Source organism: Garra rufa, chromosome 4 (assembly GCF_049309525.1).
Source record: "Garra rufa chromosome 4, GarRuf1.0, whole genome shotgun sequence".
Taxonomy (NCBI): Eukaryota; Metazoa; Chordata; class Actinopteri; order Cypriniformes; family Cyprinidae; genus Garra; species Garra rufa.
Window position 1 is genome coordinate 37,964,512 of NC_133364.1, and position 20,558 is coordinate 37,985,069.

Here is a 20,558-nt window from a genome sequence, read left to right on the forward strand (position 1 = left end):
ACGTTTCTAGCATGATTAGCAAGTTGCTAGCATGATAACAAGTTGCTAGCACATTTTTAGCATAATTAACAAGTTGCTAGCATGATTCTAGCATGATTAACGCCACTCATCACTGTCAGTTCCAAAGCAGTGGACCAATCAGGAGTCACCAGAGGCGGGGCAAGTGTTGCAAGCTTTTGTTTACAGTAGCAGGTTGTCACGGCAACTGTTTTATTTGAAGGCAACATGAAATAACGAGTTTAAACAAATTTATTTTAGACATTCTGTGTGAACGGTCCCTTACGGGGAAAAAAGAAAACAAAGAAAAAAGAAAACAATCCTGCAACAACTGAAGAGATTTATTAAGGGCATTAGTCACTGTTTATTGACCAGCAGTTTTAACAGTGATTTGATCTTATAGACTATTGCTGTTTGCATCTCCAGTGAATGTATGTTGATTTGAGAAGGACATTTGTGCTGGAAGAGCATCAGTTTCTGCAATTCAATTAGTCAAACCGTTTGGAAACGAATTTGAATTTGCCAACGAATTTGGCGAAAATCATGCAAAAATTGGATGCAAGGCTATATCTCCACAACGGTTTGACGTATTGAGATCAAACTTGGTGTGTGTTATAAGAAGCATGACCTGAGGCTACCTGCAGAGTTTCGAAGCAGCACCACCTAGTGGTCAGGAGATACGAAAAATGCTATTTTTGCTTATAGCTTCTCAACAGTTTGGCCAAAAATCACAAAACCATTTTTTTTTTGCACACGTGTGAATGAACATCTTTGTAAATGCTCTCCATTCGTGTCAAATCGAGAGGAAGTGACTGACGTTCATTAACACACAGCAGAGCAACATATAAAGGCCAGATGAGACTGAAATCGAACAAGGAACTGGTCACAGGTTTCCTGGTTGAGTTCCTCCATCCGCTTGACACTGAATGTTTGTCTTACTTGTGCTTTTTTTCATTTTCATTGTTTTATTTTGGGGCTACCTACATGTGCCAGCATGTTTTAAACATTTGTTAAAATAAATCTATCTTTAGTCATGTTTAATGAAAAAGGGATGTCAAGGTTTGAATGTGTATTAAAAACTAAATCAATTTTGTATTACATTTTTTTGTGTAAATATTGTTTAGTTTTATTTCATTTAACTACTAAAATCAATCAATATGCACTTCAAAATGTATATTTTGTACTAATATTTCACACTTTTTACTGTTTTGCTCAAGTAAATTCAGTCTGGGTCTTCATTCAAGAAACAAAATTGGTTCAAAGTCGAAAAGAGCTGGAAACAATAAGACACTTTTACACAAAGTTACACGATTTACAATAATTCTATCATTTTATATAATTATCATTTAAAAATATAGAAATACATTTTTTGGACACTTTTTCTAAAAATCAAAAAGATGCTTTTAAAAACAACAATGGAATAAAATACAAAAATTATTCCAATTTTGTTGGGGTTCACGACATCCACCTCCCAATTAAAAGTTCCCAATAAATGATGATATATATATGACCATGGACCACAAAACCAGTCATAAGTGTAATTTTTTCGAAATTGAGATTCTTGCGTCATCTGAAAGCTGAGTAAATAGGCTTTCCATTGATGTATGATTTGTTAAAAATAGGATAATGTTTGTCTGAGATACAACTATTTGAAAACTTAAAATCTGAGGGTGCAAATAAATCAAAATACTGAGAAAATTGCCTTTAAAGTTGTCCAAATGAAGTTCTTAGCAATGCATATCACTAATCAAAAATCAGGTTTTGATATATTTAAGGTAGGAAATTTACAAAATATCTCCATGGAACATCATCTTTACTTAATATGCTAATGATTTTTGGCATGAAAGAAAAATCGATAAATTTGACCCATACAATGTATTTTTGGCTATTGCTGCAAATATACCCATGATACTGAAGACAGTGGTCCAGGGTTATATATATATATATGTGTGTACCAATAGATAATAGAAATATCTTAGTAAACATCTAAGATTTGAATACATAAATGTTTTTTAAATGTGTTTTTTGGTTGTGGCCCATATACAGCTGTTCTCATTGACCTTTAGCTGCACAAACCACTAAACCCCATTAAACATCAGTAGAGAAAGATGAGAGCAGCGCTGCACGAACAGAACAAACGTTTAATAAGGAACACAAACCAAACCATAGTTTTAAAACAGTTTGAGGAACATGAGTATAAAAGCTGAACATGATAAAACACACACGTTGATCAGACCAGCCTGAGCTTGAGCATGGTCCTCCAGCGGTCCTTCAGGTTTACAGCGGTGCGGCCCGTGAAGGGGAAAGCAGAGCGGATCTTCTCCCAGCGTCCCACGCCGAACCGCTGCACGCCCTCCTTCAGCCACTCTGACTCCTGCGTCGTCCACATCTGAAACACACACTCATTAGTGCACTAGTCTCACTCACACACACTCACAGCTGGAGCTGACAGACATATACTCACCTTCCTGCTGTACTTCTTACTGGACGCAGCTGAAACTGAAACAGAAGTGAGCAGGTTATGTCATGCACATGTAGGATTTCAGCGCGAATCAGACAATTTAAGAGAGTCTATTAGAAGTTAGAACACTTCTACAGACGTACATTCCACCAGAGGCCCGTCATAAATCTGACGTTTGATAGCCTGAAGCAGACCTAACTAACCAAGAACTTGCAAAATTAACACAAAGACACTTCTTCATAATCAAATCCTTCGAATAAGGAGATTGTCAAATTTGGAGCAAGTAACCAAGATTAATGGTCAAAGAGATGCACATTTTGAACATCACATGATTAAAGTCATTAGCGATATGGTTGGTTTTCCCCCACACACAGGACACAACGGAAATTCCTTCCCTAAACTTTTGACCTCCCAGCTTAGAGAACAGACCCTCACAGTATGGCACAAGAAACTGCCTATATGCATATATACATATGCACCCAAAATTATGCTTAAAGGACTCATGAGCAACTCATCATTTCTCTGCATAATTTCCTATTCATATATGTAACCCATACATTTGTCTATTATGTTTTAATCACTCATTGTGTATGTCCCTTTTGATAACTCTTGAATAGTTTAATGGTTTATATTGATGTTTGATATGTCTGAGTTGGAAATCGCATTCTCAAAATGTTCCTGTAATTCAATTCTTTGCGAAATGTATTATAGTCTTGTTATAGAAATCATGTCCAAATTTATCTCTGCAAAGAGCGGGAATTTGGGATCACGGGACTAATAAGATAACATGGTGATTTATGGTTGGTAGGAGGAACCAGCAGCCCACCGGAGTTCAGCCAATGTTCTAATTGGTCAAGACATCATTTTGGGAGGTGTCCAAAAGCTGAGTTTAAAAACTCAAGGACACCCTCAAATCTAACTCTTATCTCTTGCAACTTTTCTCACTCCTCACAACGCTCTTCACGTGCTTCGCGCCGCCGCGTCTCGACGCCGCCTGGCCTGAATGCCAGCCTCCTCATCTAAAGGAAACATGAGGAGATCATTCCACTTCTGTTTTTTTTTCTTTAATCCTTTTTATTTCTTTCCGTTGAGAGTTTCGTGTCTAGTTAAGTTTGTGCAAGCCGCGACCGACTTAAACGTCTTCGCGGACCTGAACTTTATCAGCGCACGCACATCTCTCATATCCAGCCAACGCCCAAGAAGACACCACATTGACCGACCACCAACCAATCAGCAACCTCGGGAAAACCCTTTCTGGAACGAGCGACGAAAGGAATTCCCTTCACAGACAAAGGCAACGCAAGTAACTTCCAGGTTCTAACTGAACTGGTGCATTTGATAAAGTTTAATAACCTCTTTGAGAGACTCAATACGAGGGTTAATTAAGTGATTGATGGTTGTTCAGGTCTAAGCAATTACATATTGCTAACTTGGGACTTCATATTTTCATTCCTTTAAACTCATTCTTTCCTCACTTTCTCTTTCTGCAACCTGTGTGAATGCGTGTGTTTATGTTAGTTTAGTTTGTATGTGTTAGGTTTATCCAATAAATTCATATTTTTATTAAGTATCTTGTGTTTCGTGCTTACAAGTTACTGCCTTAAACTGCTGATTTTGCTACTGTGCTAATATATAGTGTTTTCACTATATTCTGGATAGTAATATCCATTGCAGAGTTTCTGTTACAAGGCTTGTGAAAGAATCGCGGGTCGACTCTGGAACAGCCGTAAAACAGCGATTCTGTTCAAATTCCCTATTGAATCATATTCGATTTCCCTTTGAGCTAAATTATAAATTATATGTGTAATTAATCCCTTTTACAATCTTACACACATGTGTTGATATGTATTGGAAATGGTAATAAAATATGACTAGAACTCTGTCTCAGAACAAATTTATCTTGATAATGTCAGATAACTTTGATAGAAAGGTATGTAATGGTTTGCAATCACCCCAAAACTCACACAACTGTTAGTATGACAATATTTACATCACTTTCAATAATTAGCAACTAGATAAAAAAGTTTGTCAAGACAAACTTTGAAGTTGGCTTAAGAAAGCTGGACCAGCAAGTTTGAACAGTTTAAAAAGATTTCCAAGTTTTAAAAGTTTTAAGTTTGAGTGTTTTCACTCCTTCCAACACTGTTTGTGTTTTCTGCTCATACTCAGATTAAGAATATATTCATCTAAAACAAACTCACTTTTTTACTGTGTTTTGTTATTATTATATAACACTGTTTCTACTGTGATGCTTTTGGACACATCTATATTGTCAATAAACTAAATAGGCCGGTTTTTCATCAAAAAGTATGATAATACTGTAATAAATGGCTATAACTTGCTTAGGGAATGTTATATGTACACAAAATTTTATGTTTTTAAATACAATTAAATACAGAATAAAATTCCAAACTTTAGGAGTTTTTGTTTGAGTACACAGTAAAAAAAAAAAACCTCCCAATTGTTGCTTATGTTTTTTCCTAAAATTCAGGAAAGTCACTTAAGGACTCAAGTAGCACTTACACACACCACACTTCACATTTGTATTCCTGTCTGTATCCTGAAGGTTTTTACAGAGGGATTTGTTCATATAGAATTTGCTTGATTTTACACAACATTTTATTCCACAAAAAAACTGAGAAAAAACAAAACAAAACGAGATTCACAAAATCTCCTCCGTAAAAACATTTGACTCTAATATGTCTAAAATAATTAAACAAGAATTTTGAAACGGACTTCATCCAGTGTTTCGATTTTTGTACTAGAAAAGTATGCAAATTAGCACATATTTCATTAAACAATGGCTCACTTGCATATTTAGAAAACTTGTAATACAAAAAATGTTTGCAATTATCAATGCAAACTGGGTGAGTGAGGCGATAACTATTAGTTAATTTTTTACTCTATTCACCTGCAGTGTCTGGCTTTAATAAAATGGGATTAAATACATAAAGGAAACAAAAAGTAACTGCCGCTTCTTTTTTGAAAAAGTAACTCTTGTACTTTACCAGTTACTTCAAAAAAAAGTAATCCGATTACTTAACTCGCGTTACCCCCAACGCTGCTAATAAGGTTAGGAATAATGTCCTTATAATAGTAAAAATCACTTTCAAATCAGTTTAAGATGAAAAATATTAGTTGATTTCTGTCTGCTGTGAACACAATGAAAACCCTGAGGAGTCACGCCGCACAAAATGCTTCTTACTTAGATTTTTTGTCTTGTTTCCAGCCAAAATATCTAAAAATTCTTATATAAAAACAAGTAAAAATTATTGTCTTGTTTTACAGAAAAAAAAACAAATCAGTATTAAGAGCGTTTTTTCTGAAAACAAGCAAAGTAATCTGCAAATGGAGTGAGAAAAATCATCTTGTTTTCTGTTTGAAATAAGATTTTTTTTATTTACCACATTGCCAGATTATTTAGCTTGTTCTAAGCAAAAACGCACTTAATTTTGACTTGGTTTTTCTGAAAAACAAAAACATTCATCAAGAAGGATTTTCAAGGCAAATAAAAATAGAATTTTTAGATATTTTGGCTGAAAACAAGACAACAAAATCCAAGTAAGAAGAGCATTTTTGCAGTGCAGCTGTCCATGACTGTCCAACACATTTTATCGCCAAAATATCACCACACAATACTTTTCAATCATTATTAGTGACCAATCATTATTAGTGACAATTAATATGACTCAGCGCCAGCTGAAAGTGTCTCAGATGTTGTGTTTGTACCTGAAGCGGCACTGAACAGTGACTCCTCATCGCTCCAGTTCTCATGCGTCCCGGACACATCCTGCCATCTGGCCCTGAGACACACACAAATGGGTTAGTATGTGTCACACACACACACACACACACACACACACACACACACACACACACACACACACACAGACACAGACACAGACGGACCTCCTCCTCCTGTGCTTTTCTCCAGAGGAGCGGCTGGTGGATGGAGAGCTGTGTCTCTGGCGTGTCTGCGCTGCAGGAGATGTGCTCTGATCCTCAGACTCGCTGGACACAATCACACTCCTGAGGAGGAAACATACACAGTGCTCTCAGCTCAGAGCTGTGAGGAAGAGGATGATGGTTATAGACTTGAACGCACTTGTTCTGCTCCTGTGTGCTTTTGTCGGAGCGTCTGGCGGACTGAGAGCTGCTGCTGGGACGAGCGGGAGTCGAGTGCTGAACGGCTGAAGCTCCGTCCTCCACCTCCATCACACACTCAGAGTCACTGAAACACACACACCGTCAGTTATTCAGCTCAAGACTGCAGACTTGTGCGAGTGTGTTTGACAGACGTCCTGTACCTGCTCTGGTTGTGTGCGTCTCTGTCGGCTGTAGGGCTGCTGGGACGAGTGGGAGTCGAGTGCTGAACGGCTGATTCGCCCACGCTGCAGTCAGCAACAAATAAAACACATGCATCATGCTTTTATCGTCTACTGATTCCAATCAAATCACATCAGAAATGGATTTTACAAATAACGCTTGTTAACAGGGATGCAACGATATCAAACTCTCATCATACCATAATATGGCAATATGAAGTCCACTGTATATTTATTGTGATATAAAAAAAAAAAAGAATCATAGATTTTTCCATCTAATGCACTGAGAGTTCAACATTAAAAGCTCCAACCCATGTTTTTTAACTAAAAAACTTTAGTCAGAAAAAAGTCTTGTACCTAGACTTTAACCTGTTAAGCTCTTTGGCATATTTTGGATTTTTTTACTGATTTTGGCACACCTGCATTTAAAACATTTCAGTGGAATAATTTATATGTTTTATTGTATTTTTTCATAATTTTAGGATAACCACAAATACAAAAATCAAATTCTGATATATATATTTTTTACTACGTTTTTATTCAAAAGTCAGATTTTTAAGAAAGGTTTGGCTCATCGTCCTGCACTTTTTTTTTTTTTTAAGTTATTGAGATGTATTTGAATAGAGGCAATATGTCCTTTAGGTGTCTCCACTTTGCAAGGCGAGGTACACCTGAATTCAAAAGTGAAATTATTCATACCCCTTAATTTTTTTTCACATTTTGTTTTGTTGCAGCCTTATGTTAAATTGCTTTAAATTACTTTTTTCCCAAAACAATTTACACTCCCCACTCCATAATGGCAAAGCAAACAAATAGGGTTTTAACATTTGTGCAAATTTATTAAAAAATAAAAAACTGAAAAGATCCCGTTGCATAAGTATTCATACCCCTTTTAGCTGAGGAGCATTCATATTGCTTCTAGATGTTCCTACACTTGGAGTGGAGTTAAACTGTGGCAAATTCATTTGAATGAGTCTGATTTAGAAAGGCACACAGCTCTCAGAAAAGGTCTAACAGCTGAAAATGCATATCAGAGCAAAAACCAAGATAACTGCCTGTAGAGCTCAGTGACAGACTTGCGTTAAGGCGATGATCTAGAGAAGAGTTCAGAAACAAATCTGCTGCATTGAAGGTTGACAGAAGCATTCTCCATAATGGAAGACGATTGGAACAACTAGGACTCTAGAAAATGTCTGACAGAGCTTGAGAGGTGAAAAGGTGAGGCAAAGAATGGCAGATAATTGACAAATGCAGATGTGCAAAGCTGGTCATATCATACCCAAAAAAGACTTGAGGCTGTAAAGCTGCTCCAACTATGTACTGAGTTAAGGGTATGAATACTTATGCAATGTACTTATTTTTAATAAATTTGTAAAATTAGCAAATCTGGTTTGTGCTTTGTGATTATTATGGTGTATGGAGTGTAAATTGATGTGGGGGGGAAAATAACTTAAAGCAGTTTAACATAATGCTGCAACAAAACGTAAAAAAAATGAAGGGGTATGAATACTTTTGCAAGGCACTATACATTGGGCTAAATGGCTAAAAATGGTCTAATTTTACCAAAACGGCTTAAATTTGAACACATGGGCGGAATAATTCTTAATTATTATTGTATTTGTTCACGATCCATAATCTCCCAACTCTGTGAGTTCGGAAAGGCACACATCAACAACCGACTGGTCAAAGGGTTTGATTGACATCTCTTTGGACAGATCTGATTGGGAGCTTTTCAGACATATGACACAGATAACAACTAATCTAAGCGCTGATATAAAGTTCGTGGCCACTTGGCAAACTTTTAGCAGCAGTTGGATGGCAGAACTGCGTTATTTAACCGGCAAGGCTTTAAAGCACATGCAAATAATGTTCTCTAGTGTTTGAGAAAAAGTGCACGAGTGCAGCAGGATACTACCATATTGATTCAAAAGCAGATTTTAATTGTCCACGATCAAAATGTTGTCATATAGTTTGAGTTTATCGCCATCAGAGGCATTGTGGTGACTGACGGATTGCATTAAAACTCAATGAGAAAGTGTAATATCTTGATTATTGAACTGTCAAACACTGATAACATGAGTGATAATACGGTGCTCACCTGTGTTCATTCTGCTGCTGCTGTTTGTGTCTGGATGAGCGTCTGCTGGACGGAGGAGACACACAGAGATCCTCAGACTCCTCCACATCACTGGACAGGATGATCCTGCAGGAGATGGCTCTCAGTGACAGACTCAACACACACAGGTATGTCTGGGAGAATGCCAGTGTTAAAGACATGAACGCACCTGTGCTTTTTCTTGAGGCCTCTGTTTGAGCATCTGACGGCTGGAGAGCTGCTGGGACGAGCGGGACTGGACATCTCCACTGAGGGGCACTGCACCTCCATCACACTCTCACTGAAACACACACAATCAACACAGAACCGTATGTGGCCCTGGAGCACAAACCCAGTCTTAAAGGAACACTCCACTTTTTTTGGAAATAGGCTCATTCTCCAACTCCCCCTGAGTTAATAAGTTGAGTTTTTTCGTTTTGAAATCCATTCAGCCGTTCTCCTGTTCTGGCGATATCACTTTTAGCATAGCTTAGCATAGATCATTGAATCCTATTAGACCAATAGCATCGCGTTCAAAAATGACCAACGAGTTTCCATATTTGTCCTATTTAAAACTTGACTCTTCTGTAGTTATATCGTGTACTAAGACCGGTGGAAATACAAAGCTTCAATTTTCTAGATTAGGAACTACTCTCTCGTTCCGGCGTAATAGTCAAGGAAGTTTGCTGGCGTAATATGGCCGAAGCAGGAGCAGTAATATCACGCAGCACATGTGCAAATGCTAAACTAGCTGGGAACTCATTTCTGATAATACTCCGCCTGCTTTGGCCTTATTACAGCAGCAAACTTCCTCGACTATTACGCCGAAATGGGAGTGTAGTTCCTAATCTTATCAGCCTAGAAACTCGCAGCTTTGCATTTCCACCGGTAATAGGATTCAATGATCTATGCTAAGCTATGCTAAAAGTGATAACGCCAGAACAAGAGAACGGCTGAATGGATTTCAAAACGAAAAAACTCAACTTATTAACTCGGGGGGAGTTGGAGAATGAGCCTGTTTCCAAAAAAAGTGGAGTGTTCCTTTAAGTAGCACAGGTTTATTTATATCACTAGACAAAAATGCATTGGATGGGTCAAAATGATCAATATCGATTAGGATATTCAGTAAAGATCATGTTCTATTAAGGAGAGACACTGCAGGCAGAAACAGTTTTTCATGCACCTGTCAAGTTTGAGATTTTGGGCTTTGGGGTTTTTCATTAAGTGTTTTTTTTTTCAGACTTGTGGAATGAAATCATCCAAAAGACACTTCTTTTATAGCGCTTTATTTATTTCACTGCAAAAAAATGCTTTTCTTACTTAGATTTTTTGTCTTGTTTCCAGCCAAAATATCTACAAATTCTTGAAACAGGAAGGATTTTCTAGACAAGTAAAAATGTGTGTCTTGTTTTTAGTAAAAACAAGTCAAAATTAAGTGAGTTTTTGCTTAAAACAAGCAAAATAATCTGCCAATGGGGTAAGAAAAAAAAAATCTTATTTCAAGCAGACAACTAGATTATTTTTCTTACCCCACTGGCAGATTATTTTGCTTGTTTTAAGCAAAAACTCACCTAATTTTGACTTGTTTTTACTAAAAACAAGACACATTTTTACTTGTCTAGAAAATCCTTCCTGTTTCAAGAATTTGTAGATATTTTGGCTGGAAACAAGACAAAAAATCTAAGTAAGAAAAGCATTTTTTGCAGTGTTGTGTCTGTAGATTTCAATTACAATACAGATTTTTAAAGGCCAAGGGTTTTCAGTAGCACTCACACACACCAGACTTTACATTTGTATTCCTGTCTGTATCCTCAAGGTTTTTACAGAGGGATTTGTTCAGATATATATATATTTTTAAAGGGGAATAAAATGTTGTATATAATCAAGCAAATTATATATAGTGTTTCCCGTCTGTTCTAGTTTTTTTCTGGATTATGGAGTGACAATCTTAAGGCGAGACAACTCACTTTCACTGTTTGGGTTTCCGCTCATCTTGCCAGTCAAGGAGTGTCCATCTCCGAATGCGAATGATTGGACTCCATAGGACGAAATATTAGGCTTATATTACAACTAGAAGGTTAATATTGTTTTTCACTTGCGACCAAACAACGAATTAGCCTTGCATTTATATGGAAATATGCTTTAGGAGCTATCCATCCTCGCACTTCTTGACTGGCAAGACGGCCGCGAGCGGAGACTCAAACAGTGAAAGTGAGTTGTTCAAAAACGTTCTTTATAGTAAACTCTGTGTACACAAACAATGTTCTCAATGCTGGAGTTCATGTGTAGAGACCCAGACCATACTTCCAGCAAAGTTTCATGGTGTGTCGAGCCTTCTTAGTGTTGGAAAAATATGGATTTTGATGCGTTCAAAGATATGCCCCTAGTTCTCCCATTCACCGGCCATTGACCACAAAACGAATCACGGTCAATCTCAAAAACGGCTCGTTTGTCGTAATTATGCCTTTAGATACAAGTTTGTCTCGTTTACAGTAAAAAAAAAAAAACAGTCCAGGTTGCATTTTGGCAACAGTTATCCTTTAAACACATGGACTCATGGACACAGTGCACTTCACTGACTCTTGAACATTCGGCAGAACACACCAGATAATATTCTACCGTTTTTTTATTATTTGGACGTTCCTCACAGAAACTGATATGTGACCCTGGACCACAAAACCAGTCATAAGGTTAAATTTTACAAAACTGAGATATACACATCATATGAAAGCTCAATAAATAAGCTTTCTATTGATGTATGGTTTGTTAGGATTGGACAATATTTGGTCGAAAATAAAAAGTTGTCCAAATTAAGTTCTTAATGCATATTACTAATCAAAAATTACATTTGGATATGTTCACAGTAGGAATTTTACAAAAAATCTTAATGGAACATGATCTTTACTTCATTTCCTAATGATTTTTGGCATAAAAGAAAAATCTATAATTTTGACTCATACAATGTATTTTTGGCTATTGCTACAAATATACCCCAGCGACTTAAGACTGGTTTAGTGCTCCAGGGTCACATATATGTAGTAACAGTCTCTGTGAGCTCGTCCAGATTGGTGGCATATTTATTGTCAATTTTTACTAATTATTATTATTATTTTCTATTTTTATTTTTGGTCTATTTATGCTAACATGTGTGTATTTTTTTCTTATTCTCTTATTTTTATTGTCTGTGCGTCTCTGTGTACTGGAAGCTAATAACACTGAAACAAATTCCTTGTATGCGCAAGCATACTTGGCAATAAAGCTCTTTCTGATTCTGAAGTGAACATCTGTCTGTGCATTAGTGATCAGATTGACTGTTCTGGAGCTCAGAGTGACGTTTGTAGGCAGCATTAGCCTTACAATGCTTTTGGGAAGTGCAGCTCAGTGTTGTTCCTCAAGGCCCTTATAAACACTGCATTATTAGAAAATAACTATATAGGCTAAACCTAAACTATCTCAGTGCACAGATACTGTAGAAACGGTGCTTTCGTGTGCATCCCAGGTGCAGAACGATGTGCGTTAATTCATTATCACTTGTTTGAGTCATAGACAAACCTCGCTCCATAATGAAAAGATTAGATATTGTGTGTCCTGCATCTGTCCCACTGTTTCCTGAGGCTTTTGCGCTTGAGTTTTAGATTCTAAGTCCTGTCTGTCTGTGTGTGAACGGTGTGTTACATTCGTCTGAAATCCTCAGAGAACTGCTAATCGGATGCTGATGCTCACCTGTGTTCCTTCTGCTGCTGCTGTTTGTGTCTGGATGAGCGTCTGCTGGACGGAGGAGACTCCTCCACATCACTGGACAGGATGATCCTGCAGGAGACACACAGATCCATCAGCTCTGCTTATTACTGTGGTCTTACAGCAGAATCGGAGCTGTCTTCCTGCTCAACTCTCTCTGAAGCTGCTCTGACGCAGTCTGCACTGTATAAAGCGCTATAGAAACATACAGCCTTCTCATAAACAGAGTTTGATGGTGAAGACGGCTGATGGTGACGCACCTCTCCAGTTTGTTTGTGTCCGAGCGTGGAGTGCAGATCTGAGCGGATGAACTCTGATGCGCCTCTGATTCGCTGAAACACACAAACACTGCAGTCAGATCCACACTTGTGGAGAAATATGCAAATAGTAATGTAGAAAGTGATAATATGATTTCAAAACACTGTCTTTCAGAATAGTGCGAGAATGTGTGTGCAAGCATGAAACTATACCAGCTACAATTTCAGTTTAGAAACCTTGTGGGTTTTGTGACGTCATTTAAAGAAAAAATATGGCTATTATTTGTAGCACTTGTACGCAATAAAATGAATCAATTTGGTCATGAAAATGGACAGTGAGCCAATATGAAGGGTGTAACATTTAAACAGAACCACTAAAGTTAACCTTGACACTTCGGTCTTAATTTCCACACTTTGCAAGGTTTTTAACGTGCATATATGAATCAATATAATTGACAACACTTAGTCCAAATCCACACACTTTTAGAGAATTAATGACACGTCCTTATCCTAATGTCAAATTTCTTTAGAAAGCATGGGCATTTCTAGTCATTTTCCACCAAATTATGCGATCTGAGGACGTTTAAGCACCGTCTCTCGTCTCACTGTACTGTTTTCCATTCAGCCGGAGCAACAGAGGGCGCTCATGCGCAGAGCAAAGGAATAGTTAGCAGGGTTCGTACAGTTACTGCGACATGACACTTCAAGAACTACTTTTGTCATTTTCAAGGACTTCAATCAGAGTCCTTACTTATTGAACAATGTCTTTCATTTTAAATTCTAAAAAAAAAGATACATAAATACAAATATAGTAATAAAACGTGACAAAAATGAAGACGCGCATGCAAAGTATTACTTGTAAAGTATAGTACGCTTTTACTATAGTAAAACCATCGTTCATTTTCTAAAGGGATTTGCATTTTTAGATCTTCACTGCATTTATGGTTTAATGTTTTTAACTGTTTAAAAAAAAATCTGAAAAAAGATCCTGAATCAAATGAAGTCCCGATTTGTATTTGATTTAGATGAATGCTATGCCCTTTATGTTGCGGCATATCTCATATTGGTGTTGAATATCAGTATTTCTCAGGTTATCGTATCAAAGAGATACCAGAACCGTGAAAACACTACACAACGACTGATACAGTGACGTGAAAGTTTGGGAAACCCCTTGCAGAATCTGTGAAAATGTAAATAATTTTAACAAAAGAAGAGGGATTGTAGAAAATGCATGTTAATTTTAATTTAGTATTGTCCTGAGCAAGGTATTTTATGTACAAGATGTACACATATAGTCCACAAGACAAAAACCATTGCTGAAAGTTTGGGAACCCTCAATACTTAATACAGTGTTGTTCCTGAATGATCCACAGCTGTGATTTTTTAGTTAAGTGCTAGTTGCTGACTAGTTGAGTCCCTTGTTTGTCCTGAACAGTTAAATCCTTCAGGTCCAGCAGATTTTTTTTGCATATTTAATCCCTTTCCAGCAGTGACTGTATGATTTTGAGATCCATCTGATCACACTGAAGACAACTGAGGGACTCAATCACAAAAAAAAAAAGGTTCAAACATTCTCTGATGATCCAGAAGGAAAGGCCATGCATTAAGAGCCAGGGGGTGAAAACTTATTAAACTTGAAGATTAAGGTAAATTGTACTGAATTTGTCTTCTGGGAAACATGTAAGTATCTTCTGTTGCTTTCGAAAGGGCAGTACTGAATGGAAAAATAATTATACTTCAACAAAATAAGAAAAATTTGGACACCTTCATCTGTTCAAAAGTTTTCACCCCGTCTCTTAATGCATGTTTTTTTTTCCTTCTGGAGCATCGGTGAGTGTTTGAACCTTCTGTAATAGTTGCATATGAGTCCCTAAGTTGTCCTCAGTGTGAAAAGATGGATCTCTAAATCACACAGTCATTTCTGGAAAAGATGCTGGAAAACTGAAGAATGTGTGAAACCTGACGGATTTTTCTGAAGAACAGCAGACAGTTCAACTGTTCAGGACAAACAAGGGACTGCGGATCATTCAGGTACCAAGGGTTCGCATGCCGCTGTATGTGACGGTCCGCACCTGTTGTGGGAGTGTGAGCGTCTGCTGTGTCTCGTGGGTCGAGCAGGAGTGGAGATCTGAGCGGATGATGAACACTGACGCGCCTCTGATTCACTGAAACACAAACACAGCGGTCAGATCCTGGACCTCACACCACATGATCTGAGCTGGGATCTCCTGTCTAACCTGCTGTGGTTGTGAGCGGATGTGCGTCTGACAGACGGAGAGCTGCTGGGACGCGTCTGAACCTGAGGATGGTCTGAGTCTGGACCGCTGGGAATGAGGATGCTGTAAACACACGCTGCTGTTAGAGAAGAGCTCAGAGGTTTGAAGAGGAGTCACTGAGATCTGTGGTTGTCAGTCACCTGATCTGCGTCTCCTCTTCTTCCTGAGTGCCAATGTGGTTCTGAGGCTCTTCTTCCTCCTCTTCCTCGCTGAGCTGGCTGTCGTCCTCCTGCACCAGGCGTGATATGGTCATGCCGGCGTATCGAGGGAGCTGCGGCTCGTCTCTCTCCATGGGCGTCTCGGATAGAGCCAGGTGCAGCTCCGGACCGGCCGGCTCTGGGTTCTCCATCTCCACCTCCTCCTGCAGCTGCGTGAAGGACATGTTCACGCCGTAACGCTCGCTCAGCACACCGTACACCTGCCGCAGACTGCGCAGACTCAGGCGCCCAGGTGCCGCGGGACACGCAGACACGACACTAACACACAGGAAAAACAACAACAGAGTTAATGCCAATATTTAGACATCATTAATTGTCTGCTCTTAGGTCACTTCTGACTCTCTTTTAGGTTTTGTATTTTTAAAAATCACAGCTTCATCGGAATGATATGAAACTCCCTGACTTTTATGGCACTTGGAATGTGAACACAGAAAAAAATCGAGGACATGATTCGAACAGGATAAGTGGCCATAAACAAGATAGTAACACTCTTGGTCTTCGGTCAGAAGTAACCGGCCATAGGAAATGAATGGGAAAAGGACAGAAAGCTCTCTTTAAGTAAATGGAACGTTCCCTTTAGGTTAGGGGAACGTTTTGGGAATTCTCTGTAGGTTATAAAATTAAAACCTACAAATAACCTGCAGGGAACGTTCTCATTTGGTTCCCGAAAAAAAATAACCAAATAGGAACCATATGGGAACGTTAGGGGAACGTTCTGTGTTTGCTTGGTAAATATAACCACAAATACTTTCTAATCATTATTAGTGACAGAATCCAATAAGATTGAATATGTGAAATCCATTCAATAATTCAGTCATAATGCAGAAAAAGCTCACAGCAGTGAAGTGGTGACACTCTCTAAAACATCAAGAGTGTAAAATAAACACACACACAGGGACTTCACAAGCTTTTCTATAGATTTCTATATAGTCCTTTAGTGGTTACACTGTGGAATTGCATGTTTTTCTTTCTTTGCTCTGACTGAGTGGTGCTAATCTGTTTTTAAAAAAATGGATTTGAAAGGCCTAGTCTCTATTTTATTCTGAAATACTGCATTAATTGAAAATTCATAAAAAAAAAAAAAATTAGTTACATTTTCAATGGGAAAAAAATGGATCGTAATTATTGCATAAATAATAATTAGTACCATAAAATTCTCTCAAAATACAAAAGGAAAAAAGAACAAATATTATTGAATAAAAATATATTAGATTGGTTTTACTGAAGAAAAAAAAAAAGTTACGTTTCAGGTGTGCGCTCACTTCTGACCGTGAAGGGCATGAGTGTGACTCCCAAATGAGGAGCGCACAAGGGTTAAAGGGATGTATTCATATTTTCAAATTTAGATTAATCACATTTAGCCATTCTCATTTTTTATTTAACATTTCGTCTAAAATGCACGTCCATGAGGTGGGATTCGATCTTGGGACAACTGAAGCGCAACTGCCCACAAGGCTAATCAACGATGACAAGCATTTCCAGTTTTTATTTAGGTTTTTAACTCCAATTCCAATATATTACAGGATTAATTATATACTGCTTTAGTGTTTATTAATATTTTGACTTTTTATTTTCATATCTTCAAAGCTGTAGTAATTGTGCTTTTTGTCAAATCAGTTTTTTAATCAAATGATATTTTGTTATTTTAATTATAGTTTCAAGTTTTAGTAATTTTATGTGCTTTTTTTTTTAGTTTTCCAATTTCTATTTTGTTGCTATGCAAAAGATTTTTTTTTATATATATATATATATATTTTTTTTTTTTGGAGCTTTGGTGTTGCAGACTTTACACTTTATTCAATTTCTATTTTTTCCAATTTATTTTATTTCAGTTTAAGCAATTTTAGTGTTTCAACTTCAAAAACGAATTTTCATTAAATTTTTTAAAGGGTAATTTTGTGTTATATGCTACTTTAGACCATATTAATATTTTCATTTGGCTTTAATGTTTGTTACATACACTACCATTTAAAGGTTTTTAAAGAGTACGATTTTTAATGTTTTTAAAGAAGTCTTTTTTTTTGCTCAACCAAGCCTGCATTTATTTGATTCAAAGTACAGAAAAAACTCTATATTTACTAAATATTTTTTACTATTTAATATAATTATTTTCTATTTAAATATATTTATAAAATGTATTTATTCCTGCAGTCTTCAGTGTCACATGATCATCAGAAATCATTCTAATATGCTGATTTGCTGCTCAACAAACATTTATTATTATTATTATTATTATTATTATTATTGTCAATAATTAAAACAGCTGAGTATTATTTTCAGTTTTTTGAGGGGAAAGAAATTACAAAAATTAATACTTTCATTTATCAAGGATGCTTTTTAATTAATCAAAAGTGATGATAAAGATAATTATAATCTTACAAAAGAGTTCTATTTCAGATAAATGCTGTTCTTCTGATCTTTCTATTCGAAACCTCAGCGGTCTATTCAAGCTGTTTTCAATGTAGTAATAATAATAAATGTTTTTTTAACAGCAAATCTGAAATTAAATTGATTTCTGAAAGATCATGTGACACTGAAGACTGAAGTAATGATGCTGAAAAGTCATCTTTGAAATCATAGGAATCAATTAAATTTGAATATATATTAAAATATATACATTTTTTATGCTTTCTTAAAAAGTCTTAAAAAAACTGTTCACAAACTTGACTGGTAGTGCACTTTCATTTATATTATTTACTTAAAACATTATTTTAACATCTAATATTATTTTTTAACCCTTATGTGTTGTTAGGGACGTTTTCGTCCACTATGGGGTGCTGTATTAATTTGGCTATAACTTTTTCTGTGTTAAAGCAAATTTTATATTTTTTTCTGACAAATCTTATTTTGACACACATTTTAAGAAAATGCTTTGAAATTTTTTAAAGACTCAACCGTACGCTCTGGGCAAATTTACTATCCTCTCGTTGTGTTCGTGGATGAAAACATCCACTAAATTAAACTGCTGTAAAAATGTATCAGATAAAGATTTTTTTTTTTTGCATAAATCTGTTAAACAACTTCAGTTCTGTTCAAAACTACTAAATGTTTTGAAAAAAAAATCTGGATTTTGAATCTTAAATTGCCAAGTTCATAAATGATGCCACCGATTTGGGAAAAAAAAAAAACACGCAAATGACTTAATTTCAATATAAAAGGTAATTGTGGACTTTTTTTTTTTTTACCTTTTTAACAGTCTTGGACATGTGAAAGATTAGTAACAACATGTTTTGGCGCAGCATCAGATTTTCATTTTTTCTCCCTCATTTATTGTTCGTGGCTGTTTTTGCCCCATTGACTTCCATTATAACCAAACTTGACATGACACCATATAATGATGAATTCTTGATTGTTTGTGGTTTTCCCTGTTGGGAAGGGGTCAAATTTGTAAATTGTGCTGTTGATTATCAGTTGGCCCCATTAACCCTTTAGATAGGCTTTAGCAACAAAAAAAAAAGCTCAGTTTAAATGTTTAATTTCAATATAATATTAACTTTTATTATAATATGTTTTAGTACTACTATTCACATTTTTTTTTGTTTGCATAGATTTAATCTCAGTTTTAGTCATTTTAATACATCAGCTTGAACTTGTATTTCAGGTAATTCCCAAAGCAACCTTGTATTTGTTTCAAGTCTATCTTTCACTTTCTGTCAGCTCTATCTGAATGAACAGTTGTGTTTTCAGTAACAGCACTACTTCAGCTTGTCCCGCTGCTACTGAAGCTCAGACGAGAGTAATCAGTGCTGTGTTTACCCATGATCCTCTGCTGCAGCGCTGGTCTTGTGTTTGGTCCGCCGGCCGTCCTGCGACGACGTCACAAGCTCAGATCTCACTCCGTGATGTCCGGAGCGCTTCAGCATCTGCAGAACAAACACATGTTGAAGACAAACACCAGGAGGACCATCTGACAGCGAACGAGACGCTGACGAACCTGAATGAGGAAGGGCTCAGGGACGCAGTAGAGCCGCTCGATGAAGTCCAGCATGTCCTGCTTGAAGTCCGAGTATGAGCTCAGCTGCAGCACCGAGTGAGAGGAACGCCTGCGCCGGATCAGATTCACAAACAGCTTCTTCTGTCAAACACAGACACACAGAGACAGACGTCAACAATGAGAGACACACTAGCGAACACAAGCTCCATCAGGACCAGACATCACCTTCCCAGACGAGTCTGCAGCATCGCTGAAGTGTCTGAGCAGCATCTCCTCTGCCTTCTCGAACTCTCCGCTCCGGATGCACACCATGATGAGCTGAAAGCAGACAGAGACAGAGATACGGTTAGTGCTGTGTGTGAGAGATGGACAGATCCGTGTCTCTATGTCTCACCGTCTCGATGATGGCCTGCCGCACCAGCTCCTGCTCCCGCTGAGAGACGCTCATGTCCCTGCAGATGCTCTCCAGCACACTCACAGCCGACTCCAGAGGGGTCTTGGGCTCTTCGAAAGTCAGATCTGCAGGAGAAACGTCTCATCAGCACCTGAAACACACACCTGTGTACGTCACTTCCGCTCACTCACCCAGCTTGTCGCCGTTGTTGATCCTGGACAGGAACTGCATGAAGCGCAGCTTGACGATCATGTCGCTGTTTCCATCGATAGGTCTGACCACCAGATCTGACACGACATGAGGACATCAATAAGCAACTTAATCCAAACGTACACAGACTTCTGACAAAGCGCGCTAAAGCTAGCGGATGTAAACAAACTCGGCGCTTACTCTCGATGATGTTGGTGAAGTGTGTGAACGCCGTGTAATCTCCATTTCTGAACGCGCTGAACGCCTTGAACACGTAATAGTCGAAAGCCCATCGGTTTATGATCTGCTCGTCGCTCAGAGTGCTCACATTAATCGTGGATTCGCTCATTCTGTCAGGTTTAATGTGAAAGCGCGCATTCCGTCTGTGGCCGCGCTCACGCTGCAGAAGAGGGGCGGGGCACAGCGTCAAGGCACCGCCGCTGATTGGCCAAGAGCGAGGTCGACGCCAGAAGCGTCAGAACATACAGAATAAATATTACTTTTTCCCGATACTTTTTAATAATAACGACACTGGACGACAAAACCTGCAGCACTTTGTAGCAATAGGTAAAAAAAAAAAAAAAAAAAAAAAGTATGGGTTAAAATGATCGATTTTTCTTTTAAGCCAAAAATCATTAAAATCATTCCATGAAATATTTTGTATATTTTCAACC

At 37.5% G+C, this 20,558-nt stretch overlaps 2 protein-coding genes across 2 annotated transcripts in view; both read right to left on the reverse strand.

Annotated features, from left to right (window-relative positions):
- The window catches only part of LOC141332929 (NACHT, LRR and PYD domains-containing protein 3-like), a 443,961-nt gene that overhangs the window by 113,901 nt on the left and 309,502 nt on the right, over positions 1–20,558 (reverse strand). The gene's annotated exons all lie outside the window — the stretch shown is intronic.
- Positions 1,301–20,294, reverse strand: terfa (telomeric repeat binding factor a). Its single transcript, XM_073839152.1, has 19 exons — positions 20,086–20,294; positions 19,887–19,982; positions 19,696–19,820; positions 19,527–19,619; positions 19,302–19,442; positions 19,124–19,230; positions 15,290–15,625; positions 15,111–15,212; positions 14,946–15,038; positions 12,877–12,948; positions 12,602–12,688; positions 9,069–9,179; positions 8,882–8,986; positions 6,766–6,849; positions 6,564–6,689; positions 6,368–6,487; positions 6,188–6,261; positions 2,462–2,496; positions 1,301–2,386 (listed from the first exon to the last, which is right to left on the reverse strand). The coding sequence occupies exons 1-19, from the start codon at positions 20,231–20,233 to the stop codon at positions 2,228–2,230; spliced, it is 2,214 nt and encodes a 737-aa protein (XP_073695253.1). The 5' UTR covers positions 20,234–20,294; the 3' UTR covers positions 1,301–2,227.

Bases quoted from the DNA above. Each gene is read 5' to 3' on its own strand.
- terfa (XM_073839152.1), bottom strand. From the start codon at position 20,233: ATGAGCGAATCCACGATTAATGTGAGCACTCTGAGCGACGAGCAGATC. The intron at 19,620-19,695 runs GTGAGACATAGA...GTCTGCTTTCAG, and splicing joins GGCAGGCCATCATCGAGACG to CTCATCATGGTGTGCATCCG. The intron at 12,949-14,945 runs GTGCGGACCGTC...TGTGTGTTTCAG, and splicing joins CGCTCACACTCCCACAACAG to CGAATCAGAGGCGCATCAGA.